This window comes from Bos grunniens, chromosome 19 (genome assembly GCF_055505025.1).
Source record: "Bos grunniens cultivar Pamir isolate PY7600 chromosome 19, Bosgru_T2T1.0, whole genome shotgun sequence".
Classification (NCBI taxonomy): domain Eukaryota; kingdom Metazoa; phylum Chordata; class Mammalia; order Artiodactyla; family Bovidae; genus Bos; species Bos grunniens.
The window spans coordinates 28,215,761-28,238,295 of record NC_141183.1 but is presented as its reverse complement, the minus strand read 5'-3'; the positions used below and the strand labels follow the sequence as shown (position 1 = coordinate 28,238,295).

At 52.1% G+C, this 22,535-nt stretch overlaps 2 protein-coding genes across 28 annotated transcripts in view; one reads left to right on the top strand and one right to left on the bottom strand.

Moving 5' to 3' along the window:
- Positions 1-8,904, top strand: part of DHRS7B (dehydrogenase/reductase 7B) — a 47,163-nt gene extending 38,259 nt beyond the window's left edge. For 10 of the 21 annotated variants that reach the window (XM_086358299.1, XM_086358303.1, XM_086358300.1 and 7 more), the window contains 4 exons: positions 4,245-4,461; positions 4,789-4,881; positions 6,930-7,082; positions 8,453-8,904. In XM_086358299.1, the coding sequence (XP_086214425.1) occupies positions 4,245-4,461; positions 4,789-4,881; positions 6,930-7,082; positions 8,453-8,658 (669 nt within the window). In that variant the 3' untranslated portion in view covers positions 8,659-8,904. The remainder of the gene's footprint in view (positions 1-4,244; positions 4,462-4,788; positions 4,882-6,929; positions 7,083-8,452) is intronic. The other 11 variants (XM_086358315.1, XM_086358319.1, XM_086358316.1 and 8 more) reach the window with 2 other exon arrangements.
- A 1,010-nt stretch (positions 8,905-9,914) lies between these two features.
- TMEM11 (transmembrane protein 11) lies at positions 9,915-22,401 on the bottom strand. Of its 7 annotated transcripts, none has more exons than XM_086358326.1 (3): positions 19,113-22,401; positions 10,829-10,999; positions 9,915-10,726 (listed from the first exon to the last, which is right to left on the bottom strand). In XM_086358326.1, exons 1-3 carry the CDS (start codon positions 19,609-19,611, stop codon positions 10,722-10,724), a joined length of 675 nt encoding a protein of 224 aa, XP_086214452.1. In that variant the 5' UTR covers positions 19,612-22,401; the 3' UTR covers positions 9,915-10,721. The 7 variants fall into 7 exon arrangements, with proteins under 7 accessions (XP_086214452.1, XP_086214448.1, XP_086214450.1 ...); XM_086358322.1 differs by lacking the exon at positions 10,829-10,999 and adding an exon at positions 13,730-14,057 and having other exon boundaries at positions 19,113-19,198; XM_086358324.1 differs by lacking the exon at positions 10,829-10,999 and adding an exon at positions 13,730-14,053 and having other exon boundaries at positions 19,113-19,198.
- Between the last annotated feature and the right edge of the window lie 134 nt (positions 22,402-22,535).

Sequence of the window (22,535 nt, the reverse complement as noted above, 5' to 3'; positions counted from 1 at the left end):
TCTGTGAATTTGCCTGTTCTAGATGCCTCATAAAATTAAACTATTTGTCTTTCTACGAGTAGCCCTTTCTCTAAGCGTAATGTCTTCAGGGTTCATCTACGTTACAGATGTGTCCGAACTTCTTTCCTCTTTCTGATGGACTGGTATTCCATTGTGTGTACAGATGTTCCTCACTTGGTCTGTCCCATTTTCTTGACGTACTGCAAGGCATCTCCACCTGTGGGCTATTGTGAATGATGCTGACGTGGACACAGGTGGACATGTGTCTGCTCCAGTCCCTGCTTTCAGCTGTTTTGGACACCCCAAGAGTGGAATGGCAGGGTTTGTGGAGGTTTAGTTTGACCTTTTGAGGAACTGCAGACTGTTTTCCACTGCAGCTGCACCAAGTTACAGTCCCAGCAGCACTGCGCAAGGGCTCTGACTTCACATCCGGGCCAGCACGTGTTGTTTTCTGTTTCTTAATTGTACTGTCCTAGGAGATCTAAGTGGAATCTCACTGTGGTTTGGACTTGCATTTCCCTAACTACAGGTGGTGCTGAGCATCTTTTCATGTGCTTATTTATATATCTCAATTGGGGAAATGTCAATTCAAGTCCTTTTCCTGATTTTTAATCAGGTTGTTTGTTGTGGAGGAGTTCTATGTATATTCTAGATACCGAGTGTATGTGCTCAGTCATGTCTGACTCTGTGATGCCATGGACTGTAGCCTGCCAGGTTCCTCTATCCATGGAATTTTCCAGGCAAGAATACTGGAGTGGGTTGCTATTTCCTTCATGGGATCTTCCTGACTTAGGGATCAAAACTGAGTCTCCTGTCTCCTGCATTGACAGGCGGGTTCCTAACCCTTGGACCACCAGAGAAGCCCTTGAGGCCATGTTTGTACATGGTGATAAGATTCCAGCTTCATTCTTTTGCATGTGGATATCTAGTTTGCCCAGAGTTCCTTTCCCTCTTGAATGGCCTTGGCAACCTTGGCAAAAATCTAAATCTGAGGGTTTATTTCTGGACACTTTATTCTGTCCCACTGATCTATATGCCTGTCCTTATGTCAGTACCATGCTGTTTTAATCCGCATAGTTCAGTAGTAAGTTTCAAAGACTGGAAGTGTGAATCTTCCAACTTTGCTCTTGTCTCCAAAATTGTTCTGCTATTCCTGAATAGCCACTGCACTTCTATATGGATTTTAGGATTGTTTTTTTTTTCCCTGACAAAAATGGCATTGAGATTTTGATAGGAATTGTGTGGAGTCCAGATCACTTTGGATAGTATTGTCACCTTAACAGTGTTAAGTCTTCCAATCCATGAACATGGGATGTCTTTCCATGTGTTTAAATTTTCATTTTTATCATGTGTCTTACCGCCTTCCATGTACAAATCTTTCACCTCTTTAGATTTATTCCTAAGGATTTAATTCTCTTAGCTGCTATTATAAATGGTCTTGCTCGCCTAATATCCTGTTCAGATTATTCATTGTTGGTATGTAGAAACACAGCTGAGTGTTTTGTATTTATCTTATATCCTGCAGCCAGGACAAGATGACACAGGTCGGCCATCAGAACAGCATCCACCATTGGAACACAGCCCCAGTGTTTGGGAGACAGGGTCTTCCTTGGCTCCTGATGCTGCACGAGAAATGTGGGTTGCCTTTCTCACAGCTTCTCATCACAGGAACATGGTCACCACGGAGCTTATGGTTGAAATCAGGCAACATTTTCTATACTTGGGTGGCTGAGCAGACCCCCTGGAAGCTGCAAGTGTTCAGAGAGTTTGACCTCAGAGCTGAGTCACTGCCATTGAGCTGTCCAGGCAGAGGGCAACTCCTGCACGACCTCTCTGACTCCACACCCCTCCCTCATCTGCTTAGGCTCAGGGCATCATGAGTCAGAATGTCCACCAGTCGTTTTCTTCTTGCGATGTTCTTTACAGCCATAGTGTGTCAGTCTTCCCCATGAGACCATATGCTCTAGGACAGAAACGTGTCTGCCTTGCTTTTACCGTCTCCAGCATCGGGCACATCAGTTCAGTTCAGTTGCTCAGTCGTGTCCAACTCTTTGCGACCCCATGAATCGCAGCACGCCAGGCCTCCTTGTCCATCACCAACTCCCAGAGTTCACTCAAACTCATGTCCATCGAGTCGGTGATGCCATCCAGCCATCTCATCTTCTGTCGTCCCCTTCAATCCCTCCCAGCATCAGGGTCTTTTCCAATGAGTCAACTCTTTGCATGAGGTGCCCAAAGTATTGGAGTTTCAGCTTCAGCATCAGTCCTTCCAATGAACACCCAGGACTGATCTCTCAGCATCAGTCCTTCCAATGAACACCCAGGACTGATCTCCTTCAGAATGGACTGGTTGGATCTCCTTGCAGTCCAATGGACTCTCAAGAGCCTTCTCCAACACCACAGTTCAAAAGCATCAATTCTTCAGCGCTCAGCTTTCTTCACAGTCCAACTCTCACATCCATACATGACCACTGGAAAAACGATAGCCTTCACTAGACGGACCTTTGTTGGCAAAGTAATATCTCTGCTTTTCAATATGCTGTCTAGGTTGGTCATAACTTTCCTTCCAAGGAGTAAGTGTCTTTTAATTTCATGGCTGCAATCACCATCTGCAGTGATTTTGGAGCCCAAAAAAATAAAGTCTGAGACTGTTTCCACTGTTTCCCCATCTATCTGCCATGAAGTGATGGAACCAGATGCCATGATCTTAGTTTTCTGAATGTTGAGCTTTAAGCCAACTTTTTCACTCTCCTCTTTCACTTTCATCAAGAGGCTCTTTAGTACTTCTTCACTTTCTGCCATAAGGGTGGTGTCATCTGCATATCTGAGGTTATTGATATTTCTCCCAGCAATGCAATCTTGATTCCAGCTTGTGCTTCTTCCAGCCCAGCGTTTCTCATGGTGTACTCTGCATATAAGTTAAATAAGCAGGGTGACAATATACAGCCTTGATGTACTCCTTTTCCTATTTGGAACCAGTCTGTTGTTCCATGTCCAGTTCTGTGGCTTCCTGACCTGCATATAGGTTTCTCAAGAGGCAGGTCAGGTGGTCTGGTATTCCCATCTCTTTCAGAATTTTCCACAGTTTATTGTGATCCACATAGTCAAAAGCTTTGGCATAGTCAACAAAGCAGAAATAGATGTTTTTTGGGGACTCTCTTGCTTTTTCAATGATCCAGCGGATGTTGGCAATTTGATCTCTGGTTCCTCTGCCTTTTCTAAACCCAGCTTGAACATCAGGAAGTTCATGGTTCACATATTGCTGAAGCCTGGCTTGGAGAATTTTGAGCATTACTTTACTAGCGTGTGAGATGAGTGCAACTGTGCGGTAGTTTGAGCATTCTTTGGCATTACCTTTCTTTGAGACTGGAATGAAAACTGACCTTTTCCAGTCCTGTGGCCACTGCTGAGTTTTCCAAATTTGCTGGCATATTGAGTGCAGCACTTTCACAGCATCATCTTTCAGGATTTGAAAGAGCTCCACTGGAATTCCATCACCTCCACTAGCTTTGTTCGTAGTGATGCTTTCTAAGGCCCACTTGACTTCACATTCCAGGATGTCTGGCTCTAGGTGAGTGGTCATACCATCATGATTATCTGGGTCGTGAAGCTCTTTTTTGTATAGTTCTTCTGTGTATTCTTGCCACCTCTTATATTTTCTGCTTCTGTTAGGTCCATAGCATTTCTGTCCTTTATCGAGCCCATCTTTGCATGGAATGTTCCCTTGGTATCTCTAATTTTCTTGAAGAGATCTCTAGTCTTTCCCATTCTGTTGTTTTCCTCTATTTCTTTGCATTGATCGCAAGGAAGGCTTTCTTATCTCTTCTTGCTATTCTTTGGAACTCTGCATTCAGATGCTTATATCTTTCCTTTTCTCCTTTGCTTTTCACTTCTTTTCACAGCTATTTGTAAGGCCTCCTCAGACAGCCATTTTGCTTTTTTGGACACATAGGAGTGCATAAAAATGTTTTGTGAATAAACTGACTTGGCCTGAGAGGCATAGCAGCTCTGTAACATGGGACAGTGTACAGCATCCTGCTGGCCCAGGGCGGAGGGGACCCTGCTCACCTCGTCTGTGACCCCTGCCCACAGTGCTGCCCAGGTCAGGTGTGAGCATGACGGGCAGGCCACGTTCTTCAGGGAAGTGCTGCAGCCTGTCCTTCACACTAGGCTGCCCCCACGATGAGGAGCCAGGCCAGACCATCACTCTGAAGGTACCTTTGGCTTCTGTCGCACTTGACCAGGTGCAGACACACAAGCCTTGCACGGTGACCTTCGACCTCGCAGACCCTGGGGCCATAGCAGGGGCTGCCTCCGAGATCCTGCAGTGCTTTGGCCACGTGGATGTGCTCATCAATAATGCCGGGATCAGCTACCGAGGCGCCATTGTGGACACCAGCCCAGACGTGGACAAGAGAGTGATGGAGACAAACTACTTTGGCCCAGTAGCTCTGACAAAGGGTAAGGCCTTGGGTCAGAAGGGAGAAGTGCCGGGCAGGTTGGCATGGTTTCCATTTCCTGTGGACCTGTTGTCTTATCCACTCCACCCTGGGGTCAGTGCTGCCCTTGCGACTCAGGGTTGGCTTTTCTGGGCCTGGGCCTGCGCTGTGTTGTTGCCTCCATGTCCCACTGGGTTTGGCGACCTACCGGGTGCAGGCAGAGCACAGCAGAGGCAGTGATGTCCTGCCACGGTTCTCACAGCAGGGCACAGGGGGCCGAGCACTCTCAGACGTGGCCCTCCCCGGGCTCTCCACGTGAGCGACGGTGACCTCTGCCCTCTCCCCACAGCGCTCCTGCCTGCCATGATCAGAAGGCGCCAGGGCCACGTGGTTGCGATCAGCAGCATCCAGGGCAAGATCAGCCTGCCTTTCCGATCCGCGTGTGAGTGCTCCCTCCCCCCGGTCAGGCGCTTCTGCCCAGACTTCTCCTGCCCACACGCCCATTGTTTACTCTTGTTGTGAAGACAGCAGGCTCCCGGTCCAGAATTCAGACATGAGAGGGGCGCTCAGCACAGAGCGTGTGGGGACCTGAGAGGCGTGTGCCTGAGCAGAAGCCTGGGCTCAGTCCCAGCCACGCTCCTCACGCCACGTGTGACCGCGTACCAGGCCCCTCCCAGCGCCACCACCACCATCAGCCCACAGGTGCTGCCCCTCCATCCGGTTACTGCACACGCCTCCAGAGTTCTCCTGCATGTGATGAGACGTGCAGCGCTGGGGCCCTTATGTGCAGCTCTGTGCTTCCATCATCCTGCTTGACAGTCTTTCCACTCGGCTCCCTACTTGCTGAATGGATGGGCGTCACGTAACTCAGGGGTTGACTTGATGCCTGAGGGAACTGCCTTCCTCAGTGGCCAGCAGCAGATGTGCTGTGTGCCACGTCCTCCAGTGTTTTTCTCTCTGGGCACTCACTCACTGTGAGGGTTTCAGTAAGATTAGTTCCAGAAAGTGGGAATGCTGCCAGCTCGACCTCAGTTTAGACTCACCTGCCATTGTGCACAGCTGTGCCAGGATGGTGGGACTGCACCATCACAGGGCACCAGCAGGCAGATTCTACTTTTGTTTAATGTTATAAGTAATGTCACAATTACCTCTAAACTGTCCTGGTAAGTGCGTTCCTTGGTTCACCGTCTGCAAGGAAACACTCTGTTGTAACCGAGCCCCCCACCCACAGATGCCTGAGGCAGCTCCAAGGAGGGGTATGTGGAGGAGAGGGGGCATGGAGGGGAGAGGGCATGTGGAGGGGAGGGGCAAAGCTTGGCGAGGACAGCCACATGGCACCCTCAGCTGGACGGGGAGCCCGTCAGAACTGGATGCAGCCCAGCGCTCCTTCTGGTGCGTGTGTCCAGGGTCAGCTGTGGGGCTCATGAGTCCACACCAGCTCCCTCACCCCTGCGGCCACACTCAGGACGCCCTGACACGCCCAGGGATGCTGTGTCCATACTTGTCCTGGCCTCGTGGGTGGCTTCCTCAGGAAACGTGTGGGCGTCACAGCTGACAGCAGGGGCCACACCAGGCATTCGGGGGCGGGGGGCGGTGCACAGTGCTCTTTGTACTGAGTTGCTTCTAGACATCACTGGATTTGGTCTTTCTGAATTTTATCCTCCTCTTAGCTGTGACTGCATAGGTCACACTTGGTCTGGAAGTTTCATAACCCCCAGGCTGGACAAGGTGGTGCCTCCTAGGCACACTGGCCAACCCACAGGCAGTGGGCTCCCCAGTCGTGAAGTGGGGTGTGGGCGGGGCTTTGTCCCCTCGGGCTGTTGTGAGGCCAGGTGGGAGGATCCAGGAGGTGAGCACGTGGAGCTCTAGCACATGGAGCTCTGGGGACTCTTCCACACTAGAGACTGCCCCGTGGGAACTGACAGACAGACGTGAGGCCTGGCATGGGTTTGCACACATGCTGCCATGCAGCCAGGGAGCATCCCTGGACATTTTCAGTGATGAAAGTTGAAACAACGCTGAGCCTGTTCTGTGGCTATGACCCTGAGTCACACGGCAGGCACCCAACTAGCCTTCCACACAGAGAGAACCCTGAGCATGAGTAACACGGACCATAGGAGCAACCTGTGGCCATGTCCTCATCTGTGCAGGGACCTGGCCGACATGAGACACCAGTGGCCTGGCCCCTCTGAGGAACTGCGCTGGGAGGTGTGAGGAGGACTTTCACTTTCTTAGTTTCTTCTGAACTATCTGAATGTTTTACACAGTAGACTTTTTTAACTTTATAGATTAAATTCACACTTAGAACTTGCAGGAGCAAGAATGCCCAGGAACCTTTGACCATACGTGCTGTGTCGTGTTCTGTGTGAGTGAGTGCATGTACATAAGACGCACAGGGTATTCCCTGAACCGGAGTGGGAGACCTGATGCCCCCCTGTTCAGGGTCCTGACCAGCATCATCCTACCCTCCCTGGTCACCAACCTTTGCAGACGCGGCCTCCAAGCACGCAACCCAGGCCTTCTTCGACTGTCTGCGGGCTGAGGTGGAGCAGCATGACATTGAGGTGACGGTCATCAGTCCTGGCTACATCCACACCAATCTCTCCCTTAATGCAGTCACAGCCGACGGGTCCAAGTATGGAGGTGAAGCCCCAGCGTGTGTTCCTCTGTGAAAGCTCCCTGATGATCTTGCAGTTTTCATTCAGAGTATCAGTTTAAACCACCTGACGTTGTGAGGTCGGTCATATATACTGATGACTGACCTGAGCACCAACCATCTCTACCCTGAACCCTGCAGGCTGGAGGAAGTTGTGGGAACAGGCCCACAACAGGGCTGGGGGGAGCCCTCTGCTGAGATGCTGACAGGACTCCTGCTAGCCCACTGTTAGTGCTAAAGTGACCAGGCCGGGTCTCTTCCCGTGAGGTTCCCCTGCAGTGTTGGGGGGACAAGACTTCAGGGGTAGGCAGAGGCCAAAGACAGCACAGAGCTGACCTGCAGTCACTAGTGGCCCGATCGGCAAGGCCCAGCCAGCAGGTGGGGCCAACCAGGACCAGCTGGCTTTTGCCTCCCCAGCTGGTGGACCCACATGAGCTGCCTTCCTGCGCTTGCTCGGGGCCTGCCTCCTGGGACATGCTCCTGGGACATGCTCCTGGGAGTATGCTGGGTGTTCAGCAGGGGCCTTCTGGCCAAGCCTGAACCAAGACCACCTATGCCCAGGACAGCAGCCCCCTCATTCAGCAAGGCAGCAGAAGCCGTACAGAAGCACGGGGCTGGGTAGGTTCATAGGCATTTATTCCCAGGATGGCGGCCACACCCCGTGACTTGTGGCATCTAGTTCCCTGACAGGGATTGCACCCATGCCTCCAGCACTGGAAACACAGTCTTAACCACTGCACCACCAGGGAAGTCCCAAGCATCTTTTTTAAAAATTCCCTCTGTGGCATTTAAAAACGAGCAGCCACCAGAAACCTACTATTCTGTGTTGATGGTGGAGAGGAAGCCAGGCACCACCGTGGCTGCGGGTGGCCTCCCCTCTGCCTGCTGTTCCTGCTTTGTGGGCACAGTTCGCCAGTGATAAGGGAAAAAGTAACATCCTGTGCCCCTGCATTGACCTCTGGTCCACAAAACAAACCAAGGCTTCCTTCCTGCCTGCCACCCTGATACACCCAAGACAGGGGCCCTGCCACCTGCCTCACTCCTCTCCAGCCAGCGTGCTCTGCAGCCCTCCCACCCACCTGGCCCCCTGCATGGCCCACTGCCCTGGCACAGCACCCTTAGTCACTGGTTGCCCCAACTGGCTGAAATGCCCCAGGTCAGGGAGTGAGGGAGCATCTGCTGGGCACCCCCTGGCTATGCACCGTAGTTCTGAGCTGTCCACCTCCCTCCTTGGACTGCAAGGACAGTCACTGCACCTGCTGGCCAAGCCCCTGGGAGAGCTCCCTGGGGGACCAAGTGTCCAGAGTTGGCTCAGGCTTCTGCCCCCAAACTCAGTGAGTTTCCTATTCCATTTCAGTGATGGATGAGACCACGGCCCAGGGCCGAAGTCCTGTGCAGGTGGCCCAAGACATCCTGGCTGCTCTGGGGAAGAAGAAGAAGGATGTGGTGCTGGCCGACCCGATGCCTTCCCTGGCTGTTTACCTTCGAACTCTGGCTCCTGGGCTCTTCTTCAGACTCATGGCCTCCCGGGCCAGGAAGGAACGGAAGTCCAAGCACAGTTAGTGCCTGTCCTGGTGGGCAGGTGGGGCAGTCGCTGCTCCATGGGGACTGTGTTGGACTTCTGCCTCATGGGTGGGGAAGGAGGGAGACATGCTTCCCCTGCAGACCCCTGGCCAGGCCTGCTGGCGGGGGACGGGAACTCAGAGGACGTGTGGGAACCAGGAAGGGTGAAGGACAGCTTCCTCCAGGTGGAGGGACATGAAATAAAGGAAGGAGCCTGGGATCTGTGGTCCCTGAGGGCAGGCAGAACCACGCCTCTTTCGTACCTCAGCCCCTGCATCTTAGGGTCAGAAGACACCCTCACGTCACCTGAACCTGGTTCTCAGGGAGGAGGCAGCGGCCTTCACACTGTTTACGGGACCCCCACTGTCTTGGTCAACAAGCAAATGGTCAGCATGTGACTGGCCTCCCCGTTGTTCAGTGCATGGGAGCTGCCCTCCTGCACCAGGCTTGTTTCAGTGACAGCTTCTGCTCAGCTGCCCTGAGGTGGCTGCTGTTTGTCTGCCTCTGGCCACCTCCCCCCAGTCTGGTCTGCAGGCAGAGCCAGGCTCCCTTTCCAGATCTGGCCCCCACCCCGTTCCAACCCCACAGGCTCAGGTGGGTGGTGGGCGATGCGTGGTGGACACGAGGTCCAGATCACTGCCAGGTTACCTGTGGACCATATGCCACCCAGCTCTCCCAGGCCTCCTGGAATTAAGTCAGAGTTTCTCTAACTGTTCTAAAATGTTTGGCTCTCCCCCGGTAAACAAATGGCCCCGTCGCCCCAAGCACCCCTTCTCACTCTGGTATCTGACCTTCCCGAGGGACTCTCTGAAACTCCAGGTGTCACTCACACATGTGCCCTCAGTGGGACCTGAGCAGAGTCTTGGGCTGGCAGGGCCCCCTCTGGTGGAAGACGAGGGGAGTCTTCCCTCAGCCTGGGGCAGCAGGTTGAACTCAGGGTCCACAGCAGGACAGCCTTGATGCTTAAAAAAAAAACACAGGCGTTAGTTTGTTCTCCTAAATCAGAACCTGGACAAGAGACCCCAGGCCCCAGCTCTCTGGGCAAACTCAGCAGAGACTCAGAGACTGGCAGGCCTGGCCTTGCCCCGCCTCACCCGAGCAGCGCTCCTTGAACCAAGGCCCAGGTGAGACATGAGGCTCCTCCAGGAGGGGCTGGGCCTGCCGGGTGAGAGGCTTATTCTTGCTGCAAGTGGTGCCCACTCCTGCTGCCTGCACGCTCCCACCAGGGCCGTCACGAGAGAGCAGACACCTGGAGCTGAAATTCTCATCATTTTAATGGTCACTAGCCTCTGGCTGGCTCTGGATGGTACAGTTAAATGACACACTTAACGACCCCCAAGCGCATCCACACCCCCTCCGGAGCCTCGCTTCCATCACATCCTGCTGCCCAGTGGGACTTCCACAGCCGCAGGCCCCTTGGTGGTGGAAATCCACGTCTTAGTGTGACGAGCTGAGAAAACCCTTGGTGCGCTTGTCACCTGTTATTTCTTTAAAATAACAGCCGTGACGCCAGATGCCTCCCCAGCCTGGCCGCCGCGCGGCGCGGCGCGGTCATACCGCGCAGAGCTCGTAGATCTTCTTGACACAGTACACCAGGGCCGCCAGCGCTATCGTGTTGTGCAGTCTCTTTCTGTGCAAGTCGTCCTTCCGGACCAGCACCACCGGGGTGGACGAGGTGAGTGTGTGCAGGGGCAGGCGGGACAGTCTGTAGGCGTCGTACTCCACCTGGTACTTGCAGCAGGGGTCGAACTGCCAGGAGATGCCGTAGAGGGTGCAGCAGGCCAGGCTCAGCACGCCTGCGGGCAGGGAGATGTAGTGGGAGTAATCCAGGGGCAGCGCCAGCGGGGTGAAGAGGCAGGCGGTGCCCGCCAGCACGGTGGTCTTGTGCAGGCAGTTGCCCACGGTGATCCAGCGGGCTGTCTCGTCGCCGATGCGGGTGGGCTCGATCACGATGTACTTGTACTGGGCTTCCAGGGCCTGCTCCAGCTCATACTCAAACTGGTCTTGGGCGTTCTCCCCGTTGTAGATCTCGTGTACAATGTAACAGTCTGTGGCCGACAGGCTCACCCTTAGGAAGGAGAGATGAGGAGAAAAAGGGGACAGTTAAGCACTGGTGGCTGCTCTGTGACCCAGAGATACAGAGGCAAGCCTCCCACCACCCCGCACATACCCAAAGGCCACTGGGAACAGGGCTCAGCTTCCCAGTCAGCGACCGTGCACATCAGGACCAGGGAAGGCGTGTGGAGTGAGGTCACCCCAGAATCTCCATGGTCAGTGTTTCCTTTGAAGCGGGAAACAGTTGTGTGTTCAGGGCAGCAGAGGCCGACTGTCAGGCAGAGCTCTGGGAGGATGGAGGGGCGATGGGGAGCTGACCGCTGGTGCCCCTCTGGTCATGCTCCCCGGGGATGTGGTGGGAAAAGCTACCCAAGCAAACAAGTGTGCACACTCAGGAGGCAGAGCTTCCTTCCAGGTGGATGGACAGTGGGCCTGATGCTCTCCTGAGGCTGCAGGGGGAGGGTGAGGAGGCGCCACCAGGCTCCGGGAGTTAGGCAGGGGGGCTCTTTATCCTGGAATAGTTAACTGTAACTAAGCTGGGCTCGGGGAAGCCCCTCAATGAAGTCACAGGCCCCCATGAAACTGTGTGTGTGGGAAACAGCCGTCCCCTGGGGATGGGACACTCCCAGGCACTGGCTACAGGGTCCAGTTAGCAGGGCAGCCTTTCTAGGTAGTTAATGAGCTGAACCACCGACATCAATGAACCTGGAAGAGACGGTCTTCCTCTGGGGCGTTGCTGGAGTCTCCCCATTTGGTTTTTTAACTCAGAAAGGAGACAGGCTCCAGGTGGGACTCAGTTCCTTAGCAGACAAGCAAACCTATGAGGCATGACCTCAGTCTCAGAGGAGCCATCCTGGCCTGGGATCTCCTTTGTGCTCTCAAGTTCATAATCGAGCCAGTCAGCCAGGCAGCGGGAGAGGAGCTCGTGGAGGGCGGGGCGGGGTCTGTACACCCTGGTGACCCACAGAGGGGGTTCTGGTGGTAAGGCCTTGCTGTCGGAATCCAAGTGGAGCTTTCTGGCCACTGAGTCCCTCTGCAGCACTGAGAGCCAGACGCAGGGACAAGGTCGGGATTACAGAGCATTCTTGCCCAAACCCTGATCTACCTGAGTGCAGTGCTCTGCTTGCCTGGCAGACTGTGGCCACCCCAAGTGCAGTGACAAGACAGGCCCAACAGGAAAGCATCAGTTGAACAGATTGTTCCATCTCGGGGGCATGTCAGTGGGCAGGCCCCACCCTCACCTGATTGCTCACCCAGCCCTTCCCAGCTCCCTGGCCTTCACCTCTCTGGCTGAGCTAGCACCCACCCTGGAGGAAGGCTTCCCTGGCTCCTCCCACAGACATGATGGGCAAGGCCATCCCCACTGACTGGTGCGTGTGCCACAGGTCCCTCCAGGCTCCTGGCTCAGCCCAGACAGGACAGAGAGCAACAGTCAGTGGACAGGGGCAGTCAGGACGGCCCGGTTGAGGGGGTGTGGACCAGGCGATCACCCGCTGTGGCCGCCTGGAGCCCCCAGGTCTTCCTGTGGACTCCTGTCCATCATCACGAACCAACCCTCCCAGGGGCCCTCTCACACAGCAGGCTGGGAGCCAGCCCCGAAGGCATGCCATCCTGGGCTCACCACTACTTCTGCTTCAGAAGTCAAACCTCTTTACCCTCAGGAGAGGACAGACTGCAACACCCAGAGAAACAGGTCCAGTGCAGGGATGGGGACAAGTACAAGATCCACACAGACCTACAAGAGCCGCTCACTCAGAGGACCCACCCCGTGGTCAGCACCCACACCCTCAGCTGGGGTGCCCTCCACCCTGCCTAGACCCCCAGATCCAGCTAGTCCCCCAGCTGACAGAGACTACTGCTTCAGAAGCCAGGGGCCATGGCCACCAAGCCTGGTTACCCCAGTGCCCACTGCAGGCAGCCTGCTGTGTTTCTGGGTCAAAAGTAACCCAACTAAGGAAAGAACACACTTAGAGGGTTACCTTGAATCATCTCAGCATCACCAGCCAACTTGAACCCTGTACACAAAGGCAAATTAAAAACGACAACAATAGCTAACTGGGATCCTTTGAGCCTTACTAAGGGACTATATTTTTTCATTTTGTTGAAGGTGAGAAATGAACAGTAAGAGAACACAGTAAAAGGAGTCCATATTAAAAAACAAATCTGAGAGCAGGCTGATAATGGAAAAGCCTTCAAAGTAAAGTGAAAAAGTCAAGCATAGAACAGTGTTTGCAGCTGGCCATCTTCAGTGCGTTTCTGTAAGAGTTAAACGCTTGCTTCTACACGCACAGGATGCTTCTGAGCAGATGCAAGACCTGAGACTTAGCAGGAGAGCGGCTCCAGGAAGAAAAGGAGCCAATTTTACTTCATGATTGGGAACCCTCTGAATCCAGTAGGTTTTGTGGAACTAATGGGATTGGCCAGTGCACAGCATGGCCTGCCAGGCGCCTGCTGCTTCGGGGTCAGGGGCTGATTATCTTGCTTCCAGCCAGTTGGTCTCCCCTCTCCTCATCTGAATCAGCCCCGGCAGCACCCAGGAAACAGTCATCAAAGGCATCCTGGGGCCCCCACGAAGAACCCATAGGACAGACCCCACACCATCACAAAGCCAGTTTCAAAGGAACCTGGGATTACAGGAACCTCAGGCATGGAACCCCCAAAGTCTGGAGACTCCTCCCAAAGTCAGGGTTGCACAACAATGTTCAAAGCAGTACTGTCTGGTGAGAGCAGAAGACCCCTTACAAGAGCAGAGAAAGAGACACATACATAATCAGAAGCACACAGAGCCAAGTAAGTGTCTTACACATACACACACACACACACACACATGTCGTCATGGAGATGATGGAGGGTTTAGGAGTGAGGTGGTTGCTGTCTGCAGGGAGGGACGTGTGGCCAGGGAAATGCTAGCACTTGGTTTATTGATCTTTTCTAAATTATGGTAAAATACATTAACAGGAAATTTAGTCTCTTAACCAGTTTAAGTATATAGTTCGGTAAGGTTAAGTACACTCACACTGTTGGGCAACCAATCTCCAGAACTTCTTTGTCCTGCAAAACTAAAACTCTGTCCCCATTAAACCACAATTCCCACGCTGCCCTTCTGCTGTCTCTCCATGAATCTGACTGATCCAGGGCCTCGTATAGGTGGAACCACGTGATACTTCTTTTAGCAGCTGGCTTATTCCACTTGGCATAATATCCTTGTGGCTCATCCACATCGCAGCATGTGTCAGGATTTCCTTCATTTTCCCTTGTATGTAGAGACCGCATTCTGTTACCGATCCACGGTTGACCACATTCTGTTACCGATCCATGGTTGACGGGTAGGTTTCACCTTCTAGCTGCCGTGAACATAGGTGTAAAAATATGTCTGAGTCCCTGCTTTTAATTATTGTGGATATATACTTAGAAATGGAATTGCTGGATCATATGGTAGCTCTATTTTTAATTTTCTGAGAAACTTCCACACTGCCATAGTGGCCGCACCAATTTACACTCCCATCAACAGTGCACAAGAGTTCTCTTTTCTCTGCATCCCTGCCAACACTTTTGTTTTCCGTGTTTTTCAATAATAGCCCTACAGTGGGTGTGAGGTGGCATCTCATGGTAGTTCTGATTAGTGCTTCCTACGTAACAGCTTTTACTGAAATAGGTTCACCAACTTCCACCGCACAAGTCAGTGGCTCGACTGACTTAAGTGTCACTGAGTTAACACACAATCAGTTTTAGAGCCTCTTCCTCATCTGAGAGAGTAACCCCACTGCTCCCCATCCCCCATGACCCCCTTTCCTGGCAATCACCAGCCGACTTCCCAACTCCATACCTGCCTCTTCTGGGCGTTTGGTAGGAAGGCATCGCAGGGCACATGTGCTGGGGCTGCTTTCTTCCTTCAGCCTCATGCCTCCAGGGCCCCACAAGTTTGTAACTTTTCACATGTTAGAGAGGTACTTTTGATGGATTTAACATACAATTTTTATAACTCCAAGACAAGATACCTGCTGGAAAGCATTAAAGATGATGTATGAGAAAGGCCAATCATGGCCTTTCTTTGGATGGTGGCCCAACAGGTATTTTTTTTTAATTTTATTTTTCTTCATAGTTTTCTGTACTTTTCAAAAACAAAAAATAAATACACATTTCTTTTATAATGATAAAGTTTTATAAAGTTTTTCTTAAACCAGTAGCTTTGTATCTCTTGGGGTAGAGGAGACCAGATAGGCCGAGGCCTCCAGCTGAGGGGAAGGAACCCCTCCTGCTCCAGCAACTTCCTGGGCCCCACAAAGAGGCCTCCACTCCCGGGGCCAAGGTGGTCTCACAGTCTTGCGATCTGTGTCCCTGTTCCACTAAAGTGGCCACTGGCCCTGAAACCCATCTTTTCTGGTCATGCTGGAGCCAGGTGAACTGAACCAGGACAGGGAACTGCATTAGGGACCTTTTCTGGAGTGACCCTGGGCTCCTGTACTCAGCTCAAACACAGAAGGAGGTGACGCAAAGCTCCTTGAGGGCTGTGACTATCTTCATCACAGTCACCCTCTGCCCCTGCCCCGGGCCTCAAAGTGCCAGGTTCCCAACAGACTCAGGGAAAGTACTTCGGAAGGGAGTGACGAGGGCTTCCTGGGTGGTCCAGTGATTAGGAATCTACCTCTTAATGCAAGGTCCTGGTCTGGGAGGATCCCACATGTGTGGGGCAACTAAGCTGGTGCACCAACTACTGAGCCTGCGCTGGAACCTGTGCTCCCCAGCAAGAGATGCCACCACAGTGAGAAGACCACGAGAAGCAACTAGAGAAAGCCAGCGTGCAGCAACGAAGACCCAGCACAGCAAAAAAAAAGAGTGACAAGGGGAGAAAATTACAGTAATTAGTGCATCTGTGGCTGAAAAACTTAAATTATTGTAAAAATTAAACTAATATATTGTTAAAAACTATTAACGAAGTTGCTTCCCACCCAGGAAGTATGGGGTCATGTGACCACACCAGGCAGTGGCCTTCACCAACCCTCCCCTCCCCCACCTCCCTGGGGTCTAGGAAAACCCACTTTTGGCAAACCCCAAATCACTTCCTCAGGAGCCAAGGAAATCAGTAAAATCCTATGCTGTGGACTCAAAGGCCAGTTTGGGACTTCCTAGGTGGTTCAGTGGTTAAGTATCCACCTCCCAATACAGGGCACACAGGTTTAAGTCCTGGTTTGGGAAGATCCCACATATGCGTTGCTGATGGGAATGTTGGAGCAGCCACTGTGGCAAATGTGTGGAAGTTCCTCAAAAAATAGAGCTACCATATGATCCAGCAATCCTGCTTCTAGGTATAGATCCAAAATAATTAAAAGCAGGACTCAAACTCAAACATACTTTTGCACCCATGTTCACAGCAGAATCAGTCACAACAGAAGCGCCAAGGAAGCCAAGGAAAAGCAGCGACTGAGCCCATGTGCCTCAACTAGAGAGGCAGGCCACATAACTCAAGGAAGGAGTCTGTGTTCCACAACCAAGACCTGATGCGGTCAAAAATAAACACTAAAAAAAAAGGGGGGGGGGGGGCTTCTCTGGTAGTCCAGTGGTTAAGACTTCGCCTTCCAATGCAGGCAATCTGGGTTTGATCCCTGGTAGGGGAACTAAGATCCCACATGCCTCATGGCCAAGAAAACAAAACAAAACATAAAACAGAAACAATTTTGTAATAAATTCAATAAAGACTTTAAAATGGTCCAGACCAACAGCTTCTACTGGAAGCCTAGGGATTCTCTTAAAAAAAATAAAAAAAATTAACACAACATTGTAAATCAACTATACTTCAATAAAACAAACTTTTAAAACACGCAAGCGGCTCTCATCCTTTTCTTCCATCCCTCTCTTATCCTGGTCTAGACCATCGCTGACTTTTCTGTTCTCTATCTTCACCATCCAGTACATGAGCCACAAGCCATGGTTGGCTACTGAGCATTTGCAATGTGAGTACTGTGGCTGAGGAGCTGAAGTTTTCACTTTAATTTAGATCTAATTGCTGCAAATGACAAGTGGGCACTGAATTAACACAGCTCTAGACTCAAGAACCCATACACTGTGCCTTCTAAACCGGACAACCACTAACACACAGATGACAGCAGCAACTCCTGCCAACCGTCGGGCACCAAGCAGGGCCTTCAAGCACAAGGCAGGCTTTGGAGTTTGCAGCCACGGGCAAATCTGGAACGCCTGCCCAAAGCATTGCTCTGCTCCAGCCAATGCCCCAAACCAGACCATGTTTCCTAGAGTGTCAGCATAAACCAGATTCCAATGAAGGGTGTGAGACAACTTGGGAAAGTGGTCTTACAGTGTAGAGCTGAAATCTGAGTCAGCATGAATGTGACATGGAACGAAGTCATTTAAGAGCGCCATGAACAGCCTACTGTAGCCACAGAGCCTCCAGTCTGCCTGGGCTTCAGTCTATGCTGTGGGCAGTTAATCCGCCTGCCCCACCCCAAAGTCCTCCCACCCACTGAGCAGGAATGGAGGTGTGCCTGGGCGGGTTAGGTTTCCACCCCTGCTCAGCATGCAGCTCAGGGAAACCAGGCCCAAGCAAACGCTCCTCCAGAAGAGCAAACAGAGGGGTCCCACAGCCACACCACGTTATCTAGGAGGAGGGCAGATGGTGCCACCCAAACCACAAAACTAGACGCCCCATTCTTGGCTGACACACAACATATGCACGTACAAGCAGAGCCTGCTTGTTCAGGCCGAAGGGTGTAGTGGAAACACTTAAGGAGACCAGGCATGTAACTGCGATGAGTCAAGCTGTCAGGTAGGAATGATGAGCACCTGCTCTGACCAAAGAGAGCCAATGAGAGCTTTCCAAGGGGACTTTAATGTAAAGTTTTTCCATTTACAAGCACTGATAACTTAAATTCTCTTAAAAACTGAGGGTCAGAGTCAAGGACTAGATTCAGCCTTTGGGATCCTGGTTTGCAAACTCAATTTTGAATTAACACTTGTCTTAAACGAAAGAGAACGCCCCCCCTGCCCATTTAATTTCTTAGATCAGTAAAGGCTTCTGTTTTGCTGGCACGGCCCTGTATGAAGTCTGGGTCTCCCCATTTGGCCCTTTCTGTTGTTTCTATCCAGTAAGGTGATCACCTCCTTAACTTTTTATGGTACGATCTAAGAAATGCCGGGTGGGAGTTGGAAATACAAAAGTACCTCCTGGCCACTTACTGCTGCTTCTTCAAGGAAGAGGAAGTGCAGAAGAGACAAGGCTGGATAACTCTGGGCTCAAGAATAAAATGCAAGCTAGAGGGTTCTATCAACACAACTAACCTCAGCTGGTAAAGAATCTGCCTGCAATGCAGGAGACCCGGGTTCGATCCCTAGATCGGGGAAGGAAATGGCAACCTACTCCAGTATTCTTGCCTGGAAATAATCCCATGGACAAAGGAGCCTGGCAGGCTACAGTCCATGGGGTCGCAACAGTGGGACACGACTTAGCGAACTAAACCACAACCAAACAGAAGGCGACCGCAAAGAGTAGGTGGTGCAAACGATCAAAGAAAAAGAATAACGCAGAGTAGTTGGGAGAAAAGGCGCGGGGTGGGGGGGTGGGAAATACAACTTTTCTGTTTAACAGTCCTCACTGGGGGAAAAAACAAAACACCACGGAGATCCTGCCGATTTCCGCCGCACCAGCCCACAAGTTACAGAAGGGTCAGGACAGTACAAAGCGTGTGACTCTACCAGTACCTCTCCTTTCCCAAACTTCTGGTGCCTCAACAGCTTCTACTAAGCTGAAACTGTTTTCCAGAAGCAAAAACTGTAAATTCAACACGAAACGAGAACTACTCCAATCTCATCTAAAAATGAATCCTTTACATCCAGATCCACCTCGGAAGAATCAAGCCCCCGGTTCCCTACTCACGCACATTTGTTAGGGAAGGTCACTGCAAAGGACTTCCACAGCAGGGGCGCTCACGGAGACGCCTCCAAAGTCCCAAGGATCACCCCTGGGGGAAAGCGGTCAGCTCCCCGCCCAGAGCAACAGCGCGGAAAGCTGAGGCCCCTCGGTACCCGTGCGGTCCGTCCCGTCCGGCCCGCACCGGCTCCCTGAGAAAGCTTCCCCTTCTCCGTCCTGAGAACCACTCCTCGCTGCAGCTTGGAGAAGACCACGCGCGCGGCCAGGCGGGCGGGGGCTCCAGCGCCGCGCGGCTCGCTGCATACAGGCGGGTCCCGCCGCGGCCCGGCAGTGCCCAGCCAGCCATCACCCCTCCCCGAGCCGCCCGCTGAGACCGCGTCGACCGGAACTGAGACCCCGCGCGCCAGTGGGCGGACCGGGGCGAACCCCGGGGCGGAGGCGGGGACTGCGCTGCAGTCCAAAGAGCCCCGCCGGTTTCCCGCCCTAAACCGCTCGCGGGGAGCAGCCCGGGCCTCACCTCTCTCGAGCGCCGCCACCGCCGCTGCCCGGGCCGAGACGCCTCCTTCCCCACGCGGCCATCTTGGAGACTCTCCGCTCGCGAACGCCTCGCGCCGGGCGGCCTCGCGACACCGCACGGGCGGGAGGGAGATGTAGTCCAGCTGCCTTCCCGGACGGCGCTCAAGGCGGGGGCCCGGCCCCGCGAGACTACAAAGTCCACAATGCACAGCGCTCCGGAAAGCCCGCCCCGCGGCCGCCTGGGAACGCGGGCTCAGACTGGCGGCGCTGAGGGTCCACTTCCGGACTAGACTTCGCCCGGCCGCCTGTGCTTCGAGATCTTCGACCGCTGAGGTCACCGAAGGGCCACTGCCAGTCATCCCCCAAATACTCGGGAGGCAAAAGAGACGAGGTCCCCGCCGCCGCGGAGTCCCTGCTGCCAGACTGTTGGCCGAGTGGGTCTGGAAGCGGAGAAGGGGGGGAACGTAAAGCGCGATGGCTGCAGAGACGGCCGCGCGCATGTCCCAGCCGCGTCCGGCCGCGGTAGCGAGGACACAGCCCCACTCTAGGGCGTCTTCGAAGGCGGTTGCTGGCTCCTCACCCCCATGGCGGGAGCCCTGCCTGGACGCTGCCGAGTTGGGAGTGCAGACGGAGCCCAGTGACTCCTGCCCGCTGTCCCTTCCGAGTGGGGGCTGATCTGGGGGCCCCTCGCAGCTCTGGAACGTATAGTCCCTTCTCTTGCTTCCGACCGACAGCCTTGGTAGACATATTAATTAGACCTATGAGAGTTTGAGCAACTCTCCTGTCGAAATTTGCTACGAGTTCAGAGACGGGAGAACCACGGCGCTTGCTCTCAGGCTTCGGGGCTGGTGGAACTTGCTGAGCCAGGGCCGGAGGGCTCTTTGGTGTAGGTGCAGCTCCTGTCCTTGAGGATTCCCCAGGATTTCCTTCCGGTTCACAATCTACAATAGTCTTAAATGTCAAATCCTCTTACAAGCTCTCAGTACCTACAAGATGAAACTCAGGCTCCTTAGCGCAACCCAGAAGCCCGGCCGAAATAGATCGCACCCCACTCCAGCTTCAGCTCCCTCCCTTTCCTGCCTAAAGCTGGCCAGGTAGCAGATACAGAGAGTGCGAGTTCAACCACAGACGGTCCGTGCTGTGCCTAAAATGCCTTTCTCTCCCCACCAACCGCCCCTCAGCAGTACCCGCTCTTCAGTTGGGTCACAGGTCCACCTCCAGATGCCAGCACTACTAGAGACAGATGAACGATGACCACATTGTCTTGTGGTTAGTCTGTTTTCTCTAGTTTGCTGATTCAGAGGGTTTCCTGGGGTTCTAGAACAGCTGCGTTTTAAGTGTGGATCTCCATCTGGGACTGCGTATTTAACCGCTGTTTCTTTGCCTCCTGGTCTGTAACCTTGGAGTGATACTAGCTAGCACCTCTCCTAAGACCAATATGAGTATTACATAAGGTGACACCTGAGGAACTCAGCACACAAGTAACAATCAACTGACTTAAGTCAGGACAAGCCCTGTTCTAAAAAATTGAGTGACTTTTATCTTCACATCAGCCCGATGAAAGTGATACTGTTATTATCAACATTCTCATTTTGCAAATGAGAAAAACCTACCTGATTCACTCTCTGACCTCATGTGCCAGGATTTGAGCCCAAGCTGTCTGGTTGCCGAGATTTTGCTCCTTATGGTACCGCTCTGGAAGAATCAGGCTGGGGTCTAGTGCACAGAGGAAAGTGCTCAGAAGCTGTGGACCTGGGATCCTCTCCCTGCACTTGCACTTAACTTCTAACAGGCCATTTGCCTCAGCCTGCTAACTTGAGCAGAGACCCCTCAGAATGTCACCTCTGGTTCACTGCTAATGCACAGATACCCGGAAGCATCACAGTCAGGTTTCCCTCAGTAACAGCTCCCACTGAGGGCACAATCTGAATGGCTGAAGTTGGAATCCCTGTAGGCCCCCAGGGACCACTGACTGGTGGCAAAGAGGTAGCCTACAGGGCAGATGGGTTCTAGCTGGTCTGGCACTCAGAAATCATGTGCCACTTCCCTTACCACCCTTTTCTTCATTCTTTTTTTTTTTTTTTCATTCTTCATTTTTTAAAGTATGTATTTCTTTATATATATATAACTGGAAAAGGTAAGTTTTCATTCCAGTCCCAAAGAAATGCCAAAGAACGTTCAAACTACCGCACAAGTGCATTCATCTCACATGCTAGCAAAGTAATGCTCAAAATTCTGCAAGCTAGGCTTCAATAGTACATGAACAGAGAAATTCCATATGTTCAAGCTGGATTTTAAAAAGGCAGAGGAACCACAGATCAAATTGCCAACATCCCTATGATCACAGAAAAAGCAAGAGAATTCCAGAAAAATATCTGCTTAATGGACTATGGCTGAAGCCTTTGACTGTGTGGATCACAACAAACTGGAGAATTCTTTGAGATGGGAATACCAGACCACCTTACCAGCCTCCTGAGAAATCTGTATGCAGGTCAAGAAGCAATAGTTAGAACTGTACATGAAACAGCGGACTGATGGCTGATTCCAAATTGGAAAAGGAGTGCATCAAGGCTATATATTGTCACCTTGCTTATTTAACTTCTATGTAAAGTACATCATGAGAAATGCTGGGCTGGATGAAGCACAAGCTGGAATAAGGATTGCTGGGAGAAATATCAGTAACCTCAGATATGCAGATAATACCACCCTTATGGAAGAAAGTGAAAAGGAACTAAAGAGCCAGTTGATGAAGGTTAAAGAGTAAAAAAACTGGCTTAAAGCTCAACATTCAAAAAATGAAGATCATGGCATCCGGTCCCATCACTTCATGGCAAATAAATGAGGAAACAATGGAAACAGTGAGAGATTTTATTTTCTTGGGCTCCAAAATCACTGCAGATGGTGAGTGAAATTAAAAGATGTTTGCTCTTTGGTGACAAACCTAGACAACGTTTTAAAAAGAAGAGACATTACTTTGCCAACAAAGGTCCGTCTATTCAAAGCTATGGCTTTTCCAGTAGTCATGTATGGATGTGAGAGTTGGACCACAAAGAAGGCTGAGCGCCAAAGAAGTGATGCTTTTGAACTGTGGTGTTGAAGACTTGAGAGTCCCTTAGACTGCAAAGAGATTGAACCAGTCTATCATAAAGGAAATCAGTCCTGAATACTCATTGGAAGGACTGATGCTGAAGCTGAAGCTCCAATACTTTGACCACCCGATGTGACTCATTGGAAAAGACCCTGATGCTGGGAAAGACTCAAGTCAGGAGGAGAAGGGGATGACAGAGGATGAGATGATTGGATGGCATCACCAACTTGATGGACATAAGATTGAGCAAGCTCCAGGAGATAGTGAAGGACAGGGAAGCCTGGTGTGCTGCAGTTCATGGGGTCGCAGAGTCAGACATGACTGAGCAACTGAATA